A 22,902-nucleotide genomic window follows, 5' to 3' on the forward strand; every position below is an offset into this window, starting at 1 on the left:
ATTGACTGACCTCAAGGAAACAAATATTTTGAGGGAAATTTAAAAAGACAATGGGAAATGTCAACTATGCTAAATCAAATAGCACTTATGCAAGTTAATAAGCTACTAGTAAAAGGAAACTATGTTGTAGGAAGAACTTATTAAGCAAATTTATTTTCCAAATGATGGTACTTATCAATGAATTAAAAGGATATGAGTATTTACAATGCCTTATTTGTCCTCATCTGAATTTCCTAAGAACTAAAATAAGCATCTCAAATAGGTGCTTTAGAGGATAATAAGAAAAACAATTACGCCATTACTAATTTAATATGGACTTAACAATACTAATGCCTTTAAGGAAACATTATTCAAAACTAGAGATGAATAATCTCTCATGATTCCTATGTCAACATGACCTCCCAAGGGTCCCTGAAGTTGTTTATTGTTCATCAAATGAATTACTTCATGCCCACAGTTTTTGAATGAAACCAGCACAGTCAAAAATCCAATTTGTTTCTACATAGGAATGACTTTCCTCCTGAGATCCTCACCTTATTTCATGAAGTATAGCATTTGTTTACACTAGTTAATACATACAAAAACCTTTTTTGAGCAATTCACTATTTCAAAGCTCTCCCTCATTCTCTAGAAATCCAAATCTACAATACATTCTCCACAAAGTCAAAAAAGAAGGTCATGTCTCAAATGAGATTTCAGCTATTTTTTTTTAGTCACAAAACGAAACATTATAAAAGGGAAATAAAAATTATTCATAAACTTTTTACTTTAAACCTATAGCTCTTGAATACTGAACAGTTTTATGTTATTTGACTGTGTAAAAATTATGTTGACATTTTATTTTTACTCATTTCGACTCAAAGATGTGGTTGTCTTTCATTACGTAATTACATCTCATTCACAAATGTAACATTTGTTTCCACTGACTAAGAACAGTTGTTTCCCATTTTCTTCTGAAAAGGCATATCTACCAAAATAAGAGATTCGCCCACTCTTTATGTACTGTTATAAATCAGATTCTGCAGCCATAATAATTTTAAAAGGCACTTGACTTTAATAAATCTTAAAAGTGTTAGTATTTATCAGGTTGTTACAAACCTCATAGTACTGCCCAAGATTTCAGGTTTGGCAGACTGTGCTGTAGTTGCCTTCTACTCCCTCTAGTGTTCGTAATGCACATTCCTTGTCCGTCTGGTTATCCAGTTACTCACCAAACAAGAGCCATATAAGACCTGCCCATTTATGACATCAGCTCTTTATTCAACCACTGTTAGGTGAAGCTTTAACTTCAGACTTTGAGGTGGGCTGTGTGCACGCAACTGGAATGCTTTCGCTCTCTCACTCCTTCGCAGCGTAGGAGAAGTGATCTGACACAGTATAAGCTCACACCATAGCTGCTCTTGCTTTTTGTTACTGGACCTGAAATAAGGGCTTTTATGACTTCGCATAACCATTCGAAGTGGAATAACCGCTGTTGCTGCATTGTAAATAGGAATTCTTTTTCTCACCTTGCAGGTAAGTGTTTTCATTGATTTCTCCTAATTTCCTCAAAAGTTTTGTATTTTACTTCCCCACTGAGAATTTTTCAAGTGCAACAAGGCATAATTTTACGATCAGAGATCAGTCTGAAGATGATAAATGCAAAGTTACGATGCACTTCTACAGTGCTGTACAAATATAAGAAGTTCATTTAAAACATGGTTCATATTTAGCAAACAAGTTTCAATCGGCATACTAGCATCAATCTCTGCAAACATTGCTAAGCTGGAGACTCTGCTATTTCGCTCGAACCAAATACTAGAAAATACACTATAGATACCTCACTAGAATAAAAAAAATAATATTTTTCAAGCCTGGGCAGTACTGCATGTGTGGCATGATCCCCTTAATAGTCGTTTTTACAGCTGTGAAAGGAAATCAATGATCCTTCAGCACATGAGTATTCAGTACATAAGGAACAAATATCTTGCTCACAGCTAGATCTGCTTCTGTATACTTACAATCTTTTGTGAAGGATAAACAAACAGCTACACCTAGATTCTACAGCCTGCATTACTATCCCACGTCTGTAATTCTGAAACGAGATATCTGAGTTTTAACTGTTTAATTCCGTATAGAGAGGATATGGTTTAAAAATATATTCCTTCCCAATGTAATGCCAAAATTCATTGCTTGGACAAATGTAGTATGTGACCTGCATAGTAATTCAACAAATCTAGTGAGACAGACTAACAAAGCTAAGCTTTAGGGCAGTGCAATGGGACCAGATTGTGATATTCAGTAATTTAAAAAAATCCTTCTGGTGTTACACTGTATGCAAATTAGCCATAGTAATTCAACAAATCTAGTGAGCCAGACTAACAAAGATAAGCTTTAGGGCAGTGCAATGGGACCAGATTGCTATATTCAATAATTTAAAAAAATCCTTCTGGTGTTACACTCTATGCAAATTAGCCATTCATTTGAAAACAGTTTTTCTCCGTGACTGTATGTATTCACAATGTGAAAAAGTATTTTTTCAATTACCCCCTCCCCAAAAAATGTTACATACATCACACAGAATCCCCAGTGGGGCTATGTGTTGAACAAAATGGTTGCACACATGTTAAGAAAGAATGCAACAGGCCCCAATTTTCTTAGAAACCACAACATTAAAAACAAAAAGAAAGGAAAAATATGAAAGTTGCCTGATACTCCTTTCTATGGACCTGATATGTCTAGTTTTAATAAACTTTGCTCTTTGTTTTTCCATGTTATTCAGTAAGTTATTAATTTTACTTGCCATTTTTTCCAAGCGTGCATAATATATGCTATTACATATAAGCAAGTTGTTTTAACATCCAGAGGAGATTTTATCATCCAAATATATTTTTCTGATTCAGCTAGCATTACTCTGAGACTTAAGTCAATAAAGCATTGGCAAAAAAACAAGCAAGCTGTAGAAAGAGGATGCTATTTGTATTTTAGATATTTTATTTAAATTAGACTAACTTTTACTCTCTGACAGCAACTAATTTGATTGAGCACATCTCTGACACATCAAGGCAAAGTTGCCAGAGTGTTACAAATGTATTACAGTGACAATGAATGCATATAATTAACTAATTAATGAAGGGCATTGTTAGCCATAGATTACTAACTTGGTTCAAACATAAAGTCACTTCTCTCCTTTTTTTAAGACATTAATTCTGGTCAGTTCACAATGTACCATTAAACACTTTCTATACATCAGTACTAGTGAAATGCAGAATCATTCCACAATTCAAGTTGCTCTTCCAAAGAAATTGTCACACTGATTTCAAGATGCAAGGTCTGTTCCCTAATTATCTCTTGGAAATAAAAAAAAATGTGGATATTCCTTTTCAACCATAAATTCTCAATGGTTAAATGAGACCATATTTTTTAAAAAAGGGTTATAATTTTGCAGCTGTCTGACTTTTAATAAGCTATTATCTTTAGCCCCATTTTCTTTGCTAGACTATATTGTCCAAACAGATAGAAATTCCAGTTATGCTCGCCATCTACTGCCTCAGGATATGGAGTCTTAATGAACCTTTCTTTGTGGCAAGATGAAAAATGCAAACATCAATTTAAGTAAAGAGAAAAAAATTGTCTGCTCTAAAAAACAAAGATCCATATCTATTTTTCTCGTCAATATATGTCACATGTCCTAACTGACTCACTTTGTAGGTGAATTTTTTTTATATTTGTTTTTTCCCCTCAACCTGAAAAATTTAAGGTTAATTTAATTTCTTCCAAAAACCTGTCACCATGCTTTAGTTTAAAAGCCCTCACCTTTGTTTTAAACTATTTCAGATTCAGCAGTTACTAGGTACCACACAGTCCTGGTTTATAAAAAGCCAATTAACTGAAAATATAAATAATTGGTCTAAATTGCATTTGTGTTAATTCCATTATTGAGAATTTCAGTTTTTCCTCAATTTTATTCTATTTCTAAAGAGCATATTTTCCCTCTATTCTGTGGCCTACTCCTTCCCCAGGAACTGTGATCACCCCTTGTCACAGACCGCATTTATAAAATATTAAATTGAACTCTTAAATTTTCTTAAATTCATACTATTTAGTTCTAACAACATTCTCACTGAGAATGACCAGATAAAACACCACGGTTAATTAAATCAACATGGGAAGTAAAGTTCTGTAAAATCTTTCAAAGACTGATTTTTTTTCCCTTGGAGGCCTCCACTGTTTTTCTCAACAGGAGGCTTTGTTGTAATTAAAGCAGAGAAAACTGGACAGCAGCAAAAAACATCTGACTTGTGGCTCTTAAAAGCAGACTTTTTGTAGTGTGTACCACCCCCCAGTGGGCAAAAACTCTGTAGTAAACTCACAGCAAGCCTTAATCTTCAGAAAGACAATGTGTTCGTTTTACAGCAAGAACAAATAAAGATGTGTCCCTGATTCATTTTTTTAAAAAATAATATCTTAGCAATGAACTGTTTTAGTTGAAACTGATGATTTAAGGCAGTGATGTCTGCCCAAATAAATTATTGTTGTATTACAGTTTGTGCACATTTTCATTACAACAATTTTTAATGCCTTCAACTGGTAGATGGACATCTTTTTCACTTTCTAGCAGGACACATTTATGTTAATAGCTAATATTTCTGAAGTTTTTACTCAATAACTCCACCATAACAGAAGAGTGCAGATATCATTTTCAAGACTGCCTGGGCAACATTAATACAGCAAGCATGTACATGTACTTATTTTTGTAAGTAGCTGAAATTATCACAGTAGACTGGTATCCTGAAGTAAAGAAGACATTATGTACCACAAAACATGCCCCCTCATTAAGGACTGATAACTCTGATCACATAATAATAGCTCATCTTAAGTGATCACTCTCCTTACAATGTGTATGATGATACCCATTTTTTCATGTTCTGTGTGTATATAAATCTCCTCACTGTATTTTCCACTGAATGCATCCGATGAAGTGAGCTGTAGCTCTCAAAAGCTTATACTCAAATAAATTGGTTAGTCTCGAAGGTGCCACTAGTATTCCTTTTCTTTTTGCAAATACAGACTAACAGGGCTGCTACTCTGAAATCTGATCACATAATTACTTGAACATTTTCACCAAGTTAATTTTATATATTGGAGAGCACTTTAATTAGTCAGTAGCTACCAAACCAATCAACTAAAGATCAACAACTATTCCTAACTGGGAAAGAAACAAAACATTGAAGCTTATCTATCAGCTAAACAGTATTTTGTATATACATAGCCTCTTGTTATGCCTCAACTTCAGTGCCAGGCATTTGTTAAAACCCTTCCAGATACTATTCCACTTAAATTTAACAAGGGGGGGAAATTGGTTTTACTTGGAGACAATGACAGCATTTGTTCTCTCTTCTTTCACTTCAGATGTGGACAAGTTACCTTAGCAGCAACTTTGAAAAGAAAACCTAGAAGCCATATTAGGTTAAACCTAGAGAGTACAACTCCCACCCCTCCTGAATGCTATTTTATTTCTGTTTTAAAATTCACCAAATCAAAGCTGCAAAGGCAGATAATTTTATTTTGAATAGGTACACTTCTACTATACTCTGAACTTTTCAAGCTAACAGCAGCAAATTTGCATTTCTGATTTCGTTCAATAGTAACAAAAACTAGACACAAACAAACTTCAGAAGATATTAACTGAAAAAAACAAATATTTCTTATGCCACTTTTCATCCACTCCAGTGAATACTGATTTTGCTTATACTTTATGCCATGCAAAGGAGGCAGAAAGTAACCCTCATAATCATCCATTTGCAGTCAAGTTAAGGCTAATATATTCTCCATGAAATTTCATTTTTGTTTTAAAGAAACCTGATTTAGTATTACAAACAGAAGTACATGGAGCAGTCTCAGGTTCATTCACTATAAGCCTGGGGGGGGGGGGAGAGGAGAGAAAGAATAAACAGTTTTGCACATTTAAAATTGATTTTCTATAAGCCAAAGAAAAACCTTATTCAACAGGAAAAGATAGAACCCAAACTAAAAGCACACTTGCACTTCAGCAAAACCTTAAATTCTTTGGCCCTCAAGAGAATAGTTAGAGGTCCTTCTGCTTGCCTAGCATTAAACAAAAGAATGGGGCACCTTCCTGAAATATGATGATCCTGGAAATTTCAATTACTAGACAGGGTGCTTAGAAAGCATTTTGCTGTCGCTATTAACTACGTCTGAGTAGAACATTCAAGAAAACAATGCCTACACTTTGTTTTATATACAGCTGAGTACTATGTGCACTTTTAAAAGACTTTTTCAAGCTTTTTAAGAGCAAGTAAGGCCTTTGTAAACTAGTTATTTAACCCAAGTTTCTAAATTGGCCACATAATAACACAATTACTTTTACAAATAAAAAACAAGTTACATTAAACACATTTTTATTTTTGCTGCCCATCCATTTAAAATTATATTTATTTAGAATAGTAAAATATAAAGTAAATGAAATGATACTGTGAAATTGAAATTTTTTGAACTCATCAAATTTGTATTCAAAAGCTGAGTTAATTCTAAATGTCTTGTCATCCTGGTTACATTTATAGCCTAAAAATACTGCTTACCAAATTATCAAACCATTGTTTTAGATATTAGAGGGGAAATAAATCATAGGCTTTCATGGTAACCAAATTCCTGCCATAGAATACATGGTTAAAATTAAAAAAAAAATTGAGGGTGGAGGGGAGCATTTGGCAGCCTAAATTGAAGTCAAGCTTAAGAGGAAATAAAACAATTCTAGACTTTATGCAACTTTTAGCAACGTTTGGAAGAAAGTTGTGTGTGTTTTTTTAAGTTAGCATTTGACAATGTTCCAGCATCATTTTAATACACCTTTATTCTTTTTTGCCTGTGTACAGAAAAGAGTGCACCTAGATATAATACAGACTTCAAGTTTGATGTTTCCCTTTATAGATAAAAGTGTCGTGACACAAGACATTTTCTTTATATAATGCAAGTTACTTTGAATGTTTTAAAATAAAATCTGTGAGCCATTTGTTTGCCCCAGTGAAGCTTCATTGTTGGAATAAGTACATGGAAGGCTTCTCAAACATTATCAGTAGCTGTATTACATATGCACAGATAATAGTGTCTCAATAAAAGAGAAAGTGTGCTATCTTAGCAAGGGTCATGAAAATATTCCATTTTGTACTAAGTGTACTTAAAAACTTCTATTCATAATTGTTCAGATATATTACTTTTGTTACCAGAGACTGATTTATGCATTAAGACGAAAAATGTATTTATAAAACTTGTATTTTAACTTTCCCTCTTTTCTCTTAAGAGTTTCCCCTCCCAACACCCCAAAATTAATAGCTTCTTTCAAAACCATGGGCCCATGAAACCGCCCAATTTGATGATGTGGAAACCTGGCCACAGTGTCTGTACCAGTGGGGGTCACTTTTCTTTTAATCCTGCAGGCTCAGCTACAATGATTTGATGTCAGGGAATATGTAGAGACAGTTCAAGAAGAGGGAAGTCTGAGCATGGCAGCAGGATTCCACTCTTCTATGTAGACAGATCACTGCAGCCTTTGATATGCAAAAACATTGTTTTCAGCTATAACTTCAGACGTAAAAGGGAAATGCAAGATATCAAACACAATCAAATCCTGAAGAAAAGTGTTCTCAGTTTAAGTAAAGGGAGGAGGGGGTATAAACTTAATCCACATTTTTGAAACAGTGTCTTTTTCTCCAAAGAGACCTGTATTTTCCCCTCTCTTTTGTTTTGATGTAATTTCAAGAGAAGGGATAAAGAATTCCAAGAACTTAATGAGCTTTAGGGTTTTCAGTTTAATCCTACATTGCCAGTAGTACAATAGAGGCAATAAACGAGCGTTTGCATGTCAAATGGAGCAAAGAGGAAACAGTTTAGAATTTGAAAAGGTAAAACAAATACATTTATCTTCTTTTTCCATAGAATTTGGAACTTTTATTTTTTCTTTCTCAGGAATAAATGTTTAGAAACTAATTGATACACATTATTACAGTTTAATTTTACCTTAGCACTATATTTACCATTAAAAGTTCTAATTAAAAGCAATTATCTGCCATCTTTTATTAATGAATTGGGGAAAGAGTTTCAATTAGTACAGACTTCAAAAGCACTTTAAAACAAGCTTTTATTCCCTTCCCCCTGCCTTCCAGCATATGCCACCCTTTTTAAAAACTGCTTTTCCTTTATCATATCATATGAGATCCAGGAGGATTTCATTTTTATATAGATTAGACAATTAAATATATTAATTTAGGAATACAAGCCACAGAAGCTATATAAAACAAAACATGTACAGGCATTATTTGAGCTGAAAGATTCCCTGGAATTTTTTTTGTTTTTCCAGTTCACAAAACAACATGCAATACAGGTTAGTAATGCCACAAAAAAACATAAGCAATTCTATATTTTATTTTTCCAAAATGTACCCATGTATTAATATTTTATTTAATGTACTGCATTAAAATATTTCTGTTATTCTAACAATAGCCACATTTACAGAGACAAGGTGGGTGAGTCACATTTGGAGACACAAAGTGATCTAATCTTCTGTTGGTGAAAGACACAGAGCTCTTCAGAAGAAGGTGGTCCAATAAAAGATATTACCTCATCCCCCTTGTCTCTCTAATATCCTGGGACCAACGCTGTTACAACAACACTGGAAGCAACAGCCACATTTGTCAGTTTAAGTCAATATTTTCATTACTGCTGAAACAAGGAGGGAGAGAAAACACCTAGAATTAAAACCACAATTATGAACATAACTCTACTCCTCAGTGGACATTTGCATTACTCCTACGAGAATGCTTCAGGATGGGTGTCCATAGTTAGATTTCAGAAAATAAATGAATACATATTTACAATGGTTTACCACCACGGCCTACAGTGGAGATGCTCTTGATTTACATCAGTCTAACAGAATAGAATCAGGCGCATACCATTCCACTTTTAAGATTCAAAAGTCAAAATGAATATACCTGCCCTTTTAAAAAAAAATGTTAATACCTACAATAATTAACCAAGTCCCTGACTGGATCTAATATTTTATGGTAGACTAGAAGCAGCTCTACTTTTCCTCAGCTTATTAAAATGGGGACCTGAGCAGCCATTATTCTACATACATTTTAATTCTGAAGCAGATGCTCAGCTTTTTGGAATCTATGCAATTACTAAGTGGAGAAGCAAACTGCAGTTAAAGCATTATTATTTTTTAAATTTCTGGGTGAAGTATTTCCATTTCAGATTAACACTCTGTACATGGACTTACAGTACACATACTCTCAAGCATCTGACCAGATGACCCTTGACCCTTCACAGCAGAGATAAGATTCCAACAGAAAAATACCGTCTAAAACAATCTGATATTATGCTTACATCATGAAATCTGAACAGCCAGATCAAATGTTTTTTCTTTAGATATAACATTTCTTACCCCCTAGCACCCAGCATGTTTGAAACTGGAGTAAAGTAGCATCGTAAGTGTATTATAGCATAGCACTGATTCTAATAATTACCTCATGGCGAGATACTTCAAATGCAATAAAATAGCTAGACAAATTAGAGGATTGGGCCAAAAGAAATCTGATGAGGTTCAACAAAGACAAGTGCAGAGTCCTGCACTTAGGACGGAAGAATCCCATGCACTGCTACAGACTAGGGACCGAATGGCTAGGCAGCAGTTCTGTACAAAGGGGCCTAGGGTTTACAGTGGACGAGAGGCTGGATATGAGTCAACACTCTGCCATTGTTGCCAAGAAGGCCAATGGCATTTTGGGATGTATAAGTAGGGGCATTGCCAGCAGATCAAGGGACGTGATCGTTCCCCTCTATTCGACATTGGTGAGGCCTCATCTGGAGTACTGTGTCCAGTTTTGGGCCCCACACTACAAGAAGGATGTGGAAACATTGGAAAGCGTCCGGCGGAGGGCAACAAAAATGATTAGCGGACTGGAACACATGACTTATGAGGAGAGGCTGAGGGAACTGGGATTGTTTAGTCTGCGGAAGAGAAGAATGAGGGGGGATTTGATAGCTGCTTTCAACTACCTGAAAGGGGGTTTCAAAGAGGATGGATCTAGACTGTTCTCAGTGGTAGCAGATGACAGAATGAGGAGTAATGGTGTCAAGTTGCAGTGGGGGAGGTTTAGGTTGGATATTAGGAAAAACTTTTTCACTAGGAGGGTGGTAAAACACTGGAATGCGTTACCTAGGGAGGTAGTGGAATCTCCTTCCTTAGAAATTTTTAAGGTCAGGCTTGACAAAGGCCTGGCTGGGATGCTCTAGTTGGGGATTGGTCCTGCTTTGAGCAGGCGGTTGGACTAGATGACCTCCTGAGGTCCCTTCCAACCCTGATATTCTATGATTCTATGAATGTTTTAACAATATTGCATATTTTAATATATATTATACATAACTCACACCACAACCATGAACATCTCTCCATTCTTGCAGGATGAAATAATGCAGAAGTCTAAGCATTCACACAATTTGGAAATACTGTATCTGTTATTGAGGTAAAATGTTAACACAGTACTTAGACCCAGCCTTTCCACCTGTCATACAGTAACTAGTCAACAGTATTTCTGACATTTTATATTTAAAACCAAGAAGAGATTAACCTGTTCCCTCAGTTTAGCAAGAATGAAAACCGAGATAGCAGTAGTATGCAAAGCCTTCAATGAGACTGGACTTCTATTTGTAATCAAATGGAATATATGTCATGATTTCTCTACAGTCTGTTGATTAAAGCCGATTTCAGTTACTATCGTGCTGAGACAAATATAACAAAATAGCTAAAGAAAGATCCCAATAAATGTGAAATGAGACAGCAGAATGTCTATTAACAATTCCACTCATTCTGCTGAATTACCAACATACTAAGGCAACAAGATGTATTGGTTATGTAAATAATAAATGTAGCTCAGATTGTAGAAAGAATACAGATCAGCATTTCTTTGTATGCGAGTGTCCACTGTTATTCATTAAAATCTGTTTACTTTCACAGGAAATTAACAGCTTAAAGGACACTTTATAAGAGGAGAGGGGTTTTTTTTAGAAGGAATTAGCATGTTCCTGTTTCTTCAGAAGAATATCAATCTATTGTAAAATAACTCATATGGTTATAGAGCATGAGGAAATATTTTCTGCATTGGAAATTTTGAGCAAGTGTGCAGAAGTGAAAGTTGGAAGCAGTTCTTTCACTGCAGGTATGGATTTATCAGCAGGTAGCTACTGTACAAAGTTTATACTTGGATAATTTTGGACAGAACCTCTTTTTTTTTTTTGACCTTCTGAAGAGGCTATCATCATTCAAGTTTCAGCATAATGAATGATTTCCATCATGTGGAGCTGAAGTTACGATCTTTGACTACTATGCTATGCAGAAGAGTTTGTAAGAAATACAAGGAAATCAATTTCTGTTAAGGGCCTTACACAAAACAAGAGAGACTCTTCATGCACAGACTTTATTTGAAGAACAAAATAGAAATCTCATTCCTTCATAGTGACAGGAAGTTGAAGCTTTTCTTCTCCACAACCTGGTGTGCTTATACACCATGATAAACCTGTGTTGGAATGTTCACTGAATACAGTGGAACTAGTCATAAAGCATTTACTACCAACAACAATCACTTGAGTAAACACAGATAAGGAAGACCAGCTACATGGAATAAACCGTAAGGCTCCAAAAGTCATTCTCCGCAGTAGAAAATTTATGTTTATTGGATTTCTGCAAGCAGAAAGTTTACTCATACTTTTAAATAAGGTAAGATCAATAATAATGTGGGGGTTTCTTTTGTTTGAGAGAATAAAATGCCATTAATAAATAAATCTGCCAGAGAAGGGATCATGACATTATATAATATATAGGTGATCTTATAAATTTTCAGTATCCTAATTACATTGATAATTGAATTATGTTGTCTTAGAATTTATAAAAATATTGAGTAGAATGTACAAATAGTACCAGAATCCAGTTCTAATCTCAACAGTTCATGAATAGAGTCTACACTGCACACTTTGAATTAATAAGATGTGAAAATGTGGGTAAACCTGTCAAATAGTCGCTTATTAGCATACTGCTGAGTAAGCAGACTTTTGAGAATGACAAATATTGAAACACTAAATTAAAAGCATGTAATGAAATATTCCATCTAATCATCTGGAAAAGTGTCGTTCTAGTGGTTATGTAAACCACTCCCAAGCTACATACCAGCTCCTTGGGTCTCACACTTTTGAACATTCCAGTTATTTTTTAACATAGCAAGGGAACAACAATAAAAATAATTCTTTTTATTGTACTTGATTACAACAACATGGGGCAGATCAAAGACTGAGTAGGCTGTATTTAGTCACTGCTCTTTTGCTCACACACTGACTATTTAAAAGGTTATTTAGGACTCTTCAGAACTTCTGGAACTGGTATTTAGGAAGGGCTTCGTTATTCTCTAAGGGCTTGTCTCCACTTACCGGTGGATTGACACTGCAGCAATCGATCCACTGGGGATCAATTCAGCGGGCTAGTGAAGAACTGCTAAATCGACCGTAGATCACTCTCCTGTCGACTCTGGTACTCCACCAGAATGAGAAGAGTAAGGGGAGTCAACGGGAGAGCGTCTCCTGTCGACATAGCATAGTGTGGACCCCGCTGTAAGTAGATCTAAGCTACATCAACTTGAGTTATGCTACTAACGTAACTCAAATTGCGTAGCTTAGGTCGACTTTCCCCCATAGTGTAGACCTGTCCTAAGGGACCTATATATGTTCCAACTGATCTAATAAAAGTTATTTGATGGTTTTCAGGAACTGAATGTAAAATTTAGACAAGATTTTGCCTTGAAGCGAGCTTCCAAGATGAATACATACATAGATGGGAATGAAGTTATCTGAGAAGAAATTACCTCTTTTCTTTACACATAGAATGTGTAGTATTTGTTAGAAGGATGCTTCTTGTTTAAATGAAATAATGTACAAATCAAACATAGTTGGGTTATATTCAAGTTACTATATAATACAAAACCTATAAACCAAACTAAGCACAATTAATGTAAGAAATGAAAGTAAACTGTACTTCAGTTCAGCTAAAACTCAAAGTTCACAATAATACACACATTTTAGCTGTCTTCTGTAATTTCAAAGTGGTGTTTTCATGGTAGTTCCTTGACTAGTAATCTGGATAATACTGTTCTTTTTTCCAGGTTGTTGAAGACCAGAAAACTAGACTGTGTACAAATCTCATTGTTCCTGACCATGATCAGTGTAACTTGGAACATCTTCCTAATTTGGACTAAGATAGGGCTGTTGCTTAAAATGGCACCTCATTCAGTCAGTGCCAAATCATGCCCATCGGTGTGTCGCTGTGATGCAGGTTTCATTTATTGTAATGATCGTGAATTGACATCAATTCCTACTGGAATTCCACAGGATGCTACCACCCTCTACCTTCAGAACAATCAAATAAATAATGCTGGGATTCCTTCAGACCTGAAAAACTTGCTTAGGGTAGAGAGAATATACTTATATCACAACAGTTTAGATGAATTCCCTACCAATCTCCCTAAGTATGTTAAAGAACTGCATTTGCAGGAAAATAATATAAGGACCATTACTTATGATTCACTTTCACAAATTCCTTATCTGGAAGAATTGCATTTGGATGATAATTCAGTTTCTGCTGTTAGTATTGAAGATGGAGCTTTCCGGGACAACATCTATCTCAGACTACTTTTCCTCTCTCGAAATCACCTTAGCACCATTCCCTGGGGTTTGCCTAAAACGATAGAAGAGCTACGCTTGGATGATAATCGTATTTCCACAATTTCAGAAGTGTCCCTTCAAGATCTTACAAATCTAAAACGTCTCGTTTTAGATGGAAACCTTTTAAACAATCATGGATTAGGAGACAAAGTCTTCATAAATCTAGTCAATCTAACAGAACTGTCATTGATCCGCAATTCCCTTACAGCTGCTCCCATAAATTTGCCAGGCACAAACCTAAGAAAGCTTTATCTTCAAGAAAATCATATAAATCGTGTACCACCTAATGCTTTCTCTGACCTAAGGCAATTGTATCGACTAGATATGTCCAATAACAATCTAAGCAATTTACCTCAGGGTATCTTTGATGACCTGGACAACATAACTCAATTGTTTCTTCGTAACAATCCATGGTACTGTGGATGCAAAATGAAATGGGTCCGTGACTGGCTTCAGTCATTGCCTTTAAAAGTTAACGTACGTGGACTGATGTGTCAAGCACCAGAGAAAGTGCGTGGAATGGCTATCAAGGACCTCAGCACAGAGCTATTTGATTGTAAGGATGATAGTACTGTAAGCACCATCCAAATTACTACTGCAATACCAAACACATTATACCCTGCCCAAGGGCATTGGCCAGTTTCTGTGACCAAACAGTCAGACATAAAGACTCCCAATCTAAATAGAAACTACAGAACCACAGGAAGTCCAGTACGGAAAATCATTACAATCATTGTGAAATCTGTAAGCACCGAGAGCATTCACATTTCTTGGAAAGTTGCACTACCAATGACTGCTTTAAGACTGAGCTGGCTAAAAATGGGTCACAGCCCTGCCTTTGGATCTATAACTGAAACAATAGTTACAGGAGACAGGAGTGACTACCTACTTACAGCCCTTGAGCCAGAGTCACCATACCGTGTATGTATGGTTCCCATGGAAACCAGCAACATCTATCTGTCTGATGAAACCCCCGTTTGTATAGAGACTGAAACAGCACCTCTTAAGATGTACAATCCTACAACAACCCTAAACCGAGAGCAAGAGAAAGAACCTTACAAAAATTCTAATTTACCTTTGGCTGCCATCATAGGTGGTGTGGTGGCATTAGTAGCTATAGCGCTGCTTGCGTTAGTGTGCTGGTATGTCCACAGAAATGGATCCTTGTTTTCAAGGAACTGTGCGTACAGCAAAGGACGGAGGAGAAAAGATGATTATGCTGAAGCTGGAACTAAGAAGGACAACTCCATCCTAGAAATCAGGGAGACTTCTTTTCAGATGATACCAATAAATAATGACCAAGTGTCCAAGGAAGAGTTTGTAATACATACCATATTCCCACCTAATGGAATGAATCTGTATAAGAACAACCACAGTGAAAGCAGCAGTAACAGAAGCTACAGAGACAGTGGTATACCAGATTCAGATCATTCACATTCATGATACTGAAGGAAATAATGGACAGGAAAGAGTGACTATAAAGGTTGCTGTTCTACTGCAAAACACTGGATTAAAAGACTGAAAAAGCAATGTACTGTACATTTGCCATATTTATATTTAAGAACTTTTTATTAAAAGTTTCCAATTTCAGGTTACTCCTGCAATTAATGCAGTGGGGATACCTGACCACAATTCTCTATTTTAGTACTTTTTAGTAATTTGTACTGTATTTTCCTTGCTAATATTGAAGTTACAGCCCATTTAACTTTTGTGTTCTACTGAGTAAGATGACTTGTTGACTGTGAAAGTGAATTTTCTTGCTGTGTTGAACAATCAGGACTTTGCATTCATTTACGATCCTTGTAAGTATAAGCACAGGCCATTTTTCACTTTGGTATTAATAAAATATTAAACCTGGCAGACAGAGGAGATGAAAAAGTGGTTGCTAAACTTCTTAGAACTATAATGTTGACTCTGTAAACCACGACAGTACTCAATAAAGAAAAACGTGCGTGGTAATGGGCAATATCAGCTGTCTGGATATATCCATTTTAACAACAGTGAAATGAATTTTTATAAGCCAATTTGTCATCTACATGAAACTGAAGCTGTTGACATGAAAGCAAAAGTTTGAGACCTCAGCAGTTAATGAAACTCCTCACGAGGCTTCAAGAATACACTGCTATACTAACCACCACAAACCAAAGGGCACATTTCATTTCTAGTTCTCAAGAATGTGTAAGCTTATATATTATGGAGAACATGATGATAGCTGATAGGCATTTGGGGGAAATGTTAGTACCTGCACTTGAACAGAAAATATGCTGATAATTCCACACATTAGAAAACATATTAGTATGAACAAGACTAAAATAAGGCCTCAACCAGTTTTAAGACATGATGGTAAATGGTTAGTTGTACAACTGATAAATCTGGAAATAAAGTTCTTACTTCTAAAGCATATAAAAAACCCCACAGACTACATGTGTATTAAATATACTTAGACTTGGCAGAATTTGATTTTTTTAAATAATTTCAACAGATAACATCAATGTTTATTTTTAAGCATTTTTTTCAATGTATATCTATTTAAATTTTCACAGTTGTGCAAAATTATGGATTCTAAGCATTTTTATGATTTTTATTCATTTAAATTTTCATGGTTCCAGGAAATGTTAATGTGTGTGTGTGTCAAACAAGGGGGGGGGCGCAGAGGGGGCAGACAATTATTTAATGATGTAGACATTCAGATTGAAACATTTAAATATACAGAGTACATATCCTTCAGTCAAATTCTAATACGGCAATATTTTTTCATCAGTTTGTATACGCCAAATCAACATTTAACAACATTTACCGATACAATTCAAATCCTTCCAATCCTAATCCTTCCAAACCTAAATATACTTCCACTACAGTCAGGAATACTGCCCATTACTGTCACAAATTTCCACAAAACTTAATAATAAATTTGTAAGATAACAATTCCTATTGAATTGTGAGGTATTTAATGTCTTAAACCCAAGCCACTCTTTTTTGTTGCCATAATCATTTATTTTTGCAAATGAAAACCAAAGTGCATTGTACGCCCTTTGGCCAGTCTTGTATGTGCCTTGATCCAATGCTATGTGTATTCAGCTTTTAAAAATAAATTGGTAACAAATTTTTCATACAGACTTAAGTATGAAAAATATTGGTCTTATTGCTGAATAAAATGTAAAAATAAGTACAGAACAATGTGTTTTGCTTTTCCTAACTCGTGCAAAAAAAGCAGTTAAAGAATTAAAATTGTAAGCTGTGGACTAGTAAGAAATCCAATAGGAGGCAATTACTTTTCAGGTCACGAACTTCAACTGCTTCTTTGTCAAGCACAGTACCATAGTGTTTGGCTGGGATTTTTTTTTTTTAATCATTTTGAAAACAGGTTGTCACTTAACTCGATAACTATAATATTAACAACAGACGGTAGGCAAGACATAGCATGTTATCTCTCTAAAGTACAAGAGAGTACTCAGTTGTCAAAAGAATTTTTATATTAATGAACTGGAGGTACAGAGATGGAGTAGAACACCACCACAAGGTAAAGCACAGTATGAGTTTAGAGACTTTCAAAAAAAGACATACAAATGCCTAAATATATCTTTTGGATGGCATTTCTGCAGGGAGAAAGGATGCATAGAAAGTAAAATTCAACACTTTTAAGAATGTTTTTGTAACAGCGCACTTGGAATGCAAGACAATGCTCAATTGATAAAAATGTGACTTCTGTTTTTGCTACTGAAACCCAGTCTGGAGTAAGAGGCCCACCTCTACAGATGTGTTATGCTTGCAAATTGATCAATTTTCAGAAGTAACATATTTCTCTCTCTTACACTCCCACCGGTTGACCATTTTCCCAGAAGCCTTAAAACTTGTACAGATTTTCCCTTAACAATAGCTCAAAGAAGCCAGAAAAAATTACAATGAAGGTAAAGTTTGATTGGTTCAACAGACAAATCTATTCCCCCTCCTAGCCAACTCCACTCTTCTAACTTTTCAGACACACCTAAGGCTTACAATAAAATGTGTTACAGTATTTCCTTTCACCTTGATTCCCAGTTGTGGACTGGTGTACATCTCCCCAATCTGTCAACCTCGTAGTGCCTTCACACCACTGGGAGTTCTCCACTTCCTTTTTAGCAGTGAAGAAGGAAAACCACTGTGCTTCACCATGAAGATCACTAGAATCACATCGCCTTCCCTTCTGGAAGAACTTACTGTTTCGATTTGGTCACAGACTTAACACCACAAAAGGGCATATCACACTAACCTTTTATTTGCTGATTTCTACATACTATGCTATACAAACAAACTATTCTTGCCAAATAAGCTCATTATCAGAGACTAATCTAGAAAAGTGAAATCTGAGACGGCATATATATAGGGCCACGCTATGCCTTTGTACAACACCCATTCCCTTCTCCTCCACAAACATGTCAGCACAGAAAATTCTGAAGGTTTCCCTGTTGAGGAGTTCCCTCAATTTTTCTGTGAATAGTGAGGGGTAGTTCCTTCACAGAAAAAGCATATTTATTATGCAGAATCCCTGATTCTCTGAGACCCAATGGAATTCAGAACCATTGGTACAAAGGTCGTGTGTCCTTCTGCCATTACCCCAGCTCTCTGATAGCAAAACTCCAACTGATTTCAGGGACTCTGCAGGCTGCTGATGTTGTGGTAAAAAGTACACAGCATGAGGTAGGTGCCACAGAACAGTTAAATATAACTACAGGCTATCTTAATTTGTCCACAGATACTTTATACTATTCCCCTCTACCTTACCCACACATCCAGATCCCAGACTCTGCTAATGACTCCACTGATGAGTCCAGGAGGAAGACAGAAAGCTGCCATATGGGAAGAGGACAATGTGCACGTAGCTCATTAATACATGAGGTGACCCATGGTATATAAATTTCATGGGGCAAATTCTGCTCTCCATAGAAGACAATGTAGAGTCTCTGGATGTACATTTATGTGTGTGCAGCTAGGAAGCTATGGTGAAAAATTCACTCTTTTGAATATGCAATATGTTAAACTGTTGTTCACTTTGGCAAATACTGAAATTGGTTTTAAAATGCACTAACTTCAATTACTACGCTTTATTCTAAAATGTCTATTCCATCTCCCAGACAAGCTTAAACAACTCAAAAATACACGTTTTTACAGACTGTACACCTGTATACTCAGCTATCTCTGGCACCCTGCAGAATAATATAGAAAAGGCAGAAGTACATAAATATTTCTGTTTTGTATTGAGAAAAAAAACTGATGATATAGTCTCATCATATGGTGATGTAACACTTTTTCCATTCCACTAGTATCTCTGGAGCATGAGAAACAGAAGCTACCAAAGTTAGACATTTCTAAGTCAGCAGATCCACCTAACCTGCCTGCACAAGTTTTAAAAGATCTGGCTGAAGAACTATCTGGACCATTAATGTTGATTTTCAATAATTTCTGGAGCACTGGGGAAGCTCCAGAGGACTGAAAGAAAGCTAATGTACCATTTTTAAAAATGGGTAAACGGGATGACCTGAGTAATTAAGTCCTGTCAGCCTGATGTTGATTCCCAGAAAGATAATGGAGGGACTGATGCAGGGCTCGATTAATAAAGAATTAAAGGAGGGTAATGTAATTAATGCCAATCAACATGGGTTTATGGAAAACAAACCCTGCCAAACTAGCTCAATATTTTTTTTGATAGATGACAAATTTGGTTGATAAAGGTGACAGCGTTGATGGAATATTCACAGACTTCTGTAAGGCATTTGAGCTGGTACATTTTGATTAAAAAACAAATACAATATAAAATTAACATGGTATACATTAAATGGATTAAAAATTAGCTGATAGGTTTGAAAATGTAATTGTCATCAGAGAATTTTCATCTCATAGGTGGTTTTGCAGTGGGATCCCACAGGAATTGGCCCTATGCTATTTAACATTTATATCATTTTATATCAGGGGTGGGCAAACTTTTTGGCCACAGGGCCGCATCGGGTTTCGGAAATTGTATGGAGGGCCTGTTAGGGGAGGCTGTGCCTCCCCAGCCAGGCGTGGCCCAGCCCCTGCCCCCTATCCCCTGCCCTGTTTCTCACCCCCTGATGCTTCCCGCTCCAGGACTCCTGCCCCATCCAACTCCCGATGTTCCCTGATGGCCCCCCTGAGACTGCTGCCCCATTCACCTCCCCCCAGCTCCCTGTCCCCTGACAACCCCTGGAATCCCCATCCCTGACTGCCCCCTGCTGCCCCATCCAACCCCTCCTCCTTCCTGACTGCCCCCGGGACTCCTGCCCCTACTCAACCCCCCCCATTTCCCGCCCCGTCCCCTACCCACACCCACACCCCCTGAACACCCTGCCCCCTGAACTCCCCTGCCCTCTATCCAACCCCCCCACTCCATGCCCCCTTACCGCACTGCCTAGAGCACCGGTGGCTGGCGGCATGACAGCAGCGCCGCCCGTCTGGAGCCAGCCACGTACCACGCATTTCAGAGCTCCGAGTCAGGCCGCAGTGGCGCAGTGAGCTGAGGCTGTGAGGGAGAGACCGGGGAGGCTAGCCTCACGCACCATAATCCCATCTGGCAATATCATTGACATTGCAGTACCAAGTCTTTCCTGGTACATGAATTGCCTTGTCCCGAAGCATGAAGATTTCATGTCATAAGCAAATATCCGTTGTAAACTACACCTGAAATGAATTTCAGCTAAAATCTTCAGCGGTAAAATACTAATGTGTTAATCCACTGAACCACTCTTTTACAGGCCCTTTATGTTTTCTTAGACTGATAATATAATGGAATAAAAGCACAGGATCCTCCTCATGCTATATTACAGCAGTATGAGCCTTTTGTGAAATATGAATCCACGGCTCAGTAAGAAGAATCCTAACAAACAAGAACTAAAAAGAGAAGCGTCTTGCTAGGACCAATTAAGACCTCGCTAGTTCAAAGCATTCATATTGGGCAAGATTCAACTCTGTGCAGAGGGCCAGGACAAAATATGGTTTAAGTGGGATTCTCTGCAAAGGAATAAATATGTTCCATTAAACACAACTATTACTGAAGATAAAAATAGTTACAAAGTTTTATGTGTTTTTTATTATACAAAAGAGCACAGTGACTACAAAAAAAGCTCAGAGCTAAATGACAACTCATGTTTTCAATTTCTGAAGTCTTCCATCTGAACCTTTAAACAATTAGATCTGCTAAAATCAAGAGAGAGACTGCTTGATGTTGTTTAATCATCAAATATGGGATGCAGCATTTACAGATATCTCAGGGGAACCCTAACTTTATGCGTAATTTTTAAATGTTATTTAAATTAAAGAGAATGTAAGAACTCTAACAGAATCAGAAAGTTACATGCAATTTATTTAAATCTAATCCCAACTAGTAGATATGCCTGTCAGATACAATCATTATCTACTGTGTAACCAAAGATTTCTAGATACATGTGTAGCTTTAAAAACAACGAGATACATCTAATGCTGTTTTTAATGCTTTCAAGTTTCACTCAGAACAAAGACTCTCCTCTAAATCCAGTCTAGAGTCTCAAGTGCGCCCAGGAGTCTAAACACACATATTTTACACATCCTGCCTATCCCTTCAACACATAGATTATAACGACAATGACTCTCTTAAGATCACTGACATGCTCATACTTCTCAACAAATTAGTTTACCTGTTCAACCACCTTTTCTCATGAACCCCATTACTGCTGAGTTTGGCACACAGGAATTAAGTCTAAGGGCCTGTTTGTATTAGACAAGGTACACTGGTATTACAATCAATTTGCACCAGTTTAACTAGATTGATTTATTTTCATTGGTGCAACTTCGGTGTTGTTTAACATCCTTATTAATGACCTAGATGTAGGAATAGAGAGCATACTGATCAATTTTGCAGATGATAAAAAAGCTGGGGGTGGGGGGGAAGGGGTTTTGTAAAAACTTTGGAGGATAGAACTAAAATTCAAAGGGATCTTGATAAATGGGAGAACTGAGCTACAGACAGCAAAATGAAATTCAACAAATACAAATGTAAGGTGCTACTCTTAAGGAAGAAAAATGTAATGCACAAATTATAGAATGGGGAGATAACTTACTTGACAGCAGCACTGCTGAGTAGGATCTGGGAGCTGTGATGATCACAACCTCAGCAATATAATGCTGTTGCAAAGAAAGCAAATGCAAATTTGGGTTGCATTAACAGTCATGAGTCATGCAAGTCATGAGAGGTGATAGTACCGCTCTACTCGGTGCTGGTTAGTCCTCAGCACGAGTACTGTATCCAGTTTTGGTCACTGCCATATAGAATGGATGTAGAGAAACTGGAAAGGATCTGGAGGCGAACAACAAGGATGATCAAAGGAATGGAAGGCAAGCCACATGAGCGAAGTCTGAAGGAACTCGGTATGTTTAGTTTGGAAAAGAGGAGATTAAGGGAGGACATGATAGCAGTCTTCAAATACCTGAAAGGCTGCCATAAAAAAGAGGGAGAAAAGTTGTTCTCTTTTGCCACAGAGGGCAGGAAAAGAGGCAACAGGTTCAAACAGCAGTACAGCAGATTTTAGGGCTGTCAATTAATCAGTTAACTCAGCGATTAATTCAAAACAAATTAATCACAATTAATAGCAGTTTTGATCGAACTGTTAGTACTAATTGTTAACTTTTCTTGAATATTCCATATCTTTATTGAATATTCCATGCAACACCCAAGAAACACTCGTTTCAGCATATTGTCTCTTTTCAGTATGCGTTACTATTAAAGCAAACGACTGCGGTGTCCATGCAGAATCAATCAGGTGTGCGGTGACTCCAAGATCGCTGTGATTGAAATCATCTTTGTTAAACACAGGAGACCAGAACTGCACCCAGTATTTCAGATGGGGTCTCACCAGTGCCTTGTACAATGGTAATAACATTTCCCTGTCTCTACTAGAAATACCTCGCCTGATGCATCCTAGGATTGAATTAGCCTTTTTCACAGCTGCATCCTATTGGCAGCTCATAGTCATCAACCAATCCAAGCAGGTCTTACTCCTCTGTCACTTCCAACTGATCTTTCACTTTGCAGTAGGTCTGTCAATTAAGGATTAATTCACAGCATGATTAACATGCTAATTTCTTTAACACGTTAATCACACTCCATAAGCA

General features: G+C 36.7%; 2 protein-coding genes across 2 annotated transcripts in view; one reads left to right on the plus strand and one right to left on the minus strand.

The window, feature by feature from the left end:
• The window catches only part of MACROD2 (mono-ADP ribosylhydrolase 2), a 1,333,771-nt gene that overhangs the window by 1,099,445 nt on the left and 211,424 nt on the right, over positions 1–22,902 (minus strand). The gene's annotated exons all lie outside the window — the stretch shown is intronic.
• FLRT3 (fibronectin leucine rich transmembrane protein 3) lies at positions 13,258–15,207 on the plus strand. Its single transcript, XM_077812042.1, has one exon. It carries the CDS (start codon positions 13,258–13,260, stop codon positions 15,205–15,207), a length of 1,950 nt encoding a protein of 649 aa, XP_077668168.1.

Source organism: Eretmochelys imbricata, chromosome 3, assembly GCF_965152235.1.
Source record: "Eretmochelys imbricata isolate rEreImb1 chromosome 3, rEreImb1.hap1, whole genome shotgun sequence".
In the NCBI taxonomy this organism is placed as follows: domain Eukaryota; kingdom Metazoa; phylum Chordata; order Testudines; family Cheloniidae; genus Eretmochelys; species Eretmochelys imbricata.

Bases quoted from the DNA above. Each gene is read 5' to 3' on its own strand.
- FLRT3 (XM_077812042.1), top strand. From the start codon at position 13,258: ATGATCAGTGTAACTTGGAACATCTTCCTAATTTGGACTAAGATAGGG.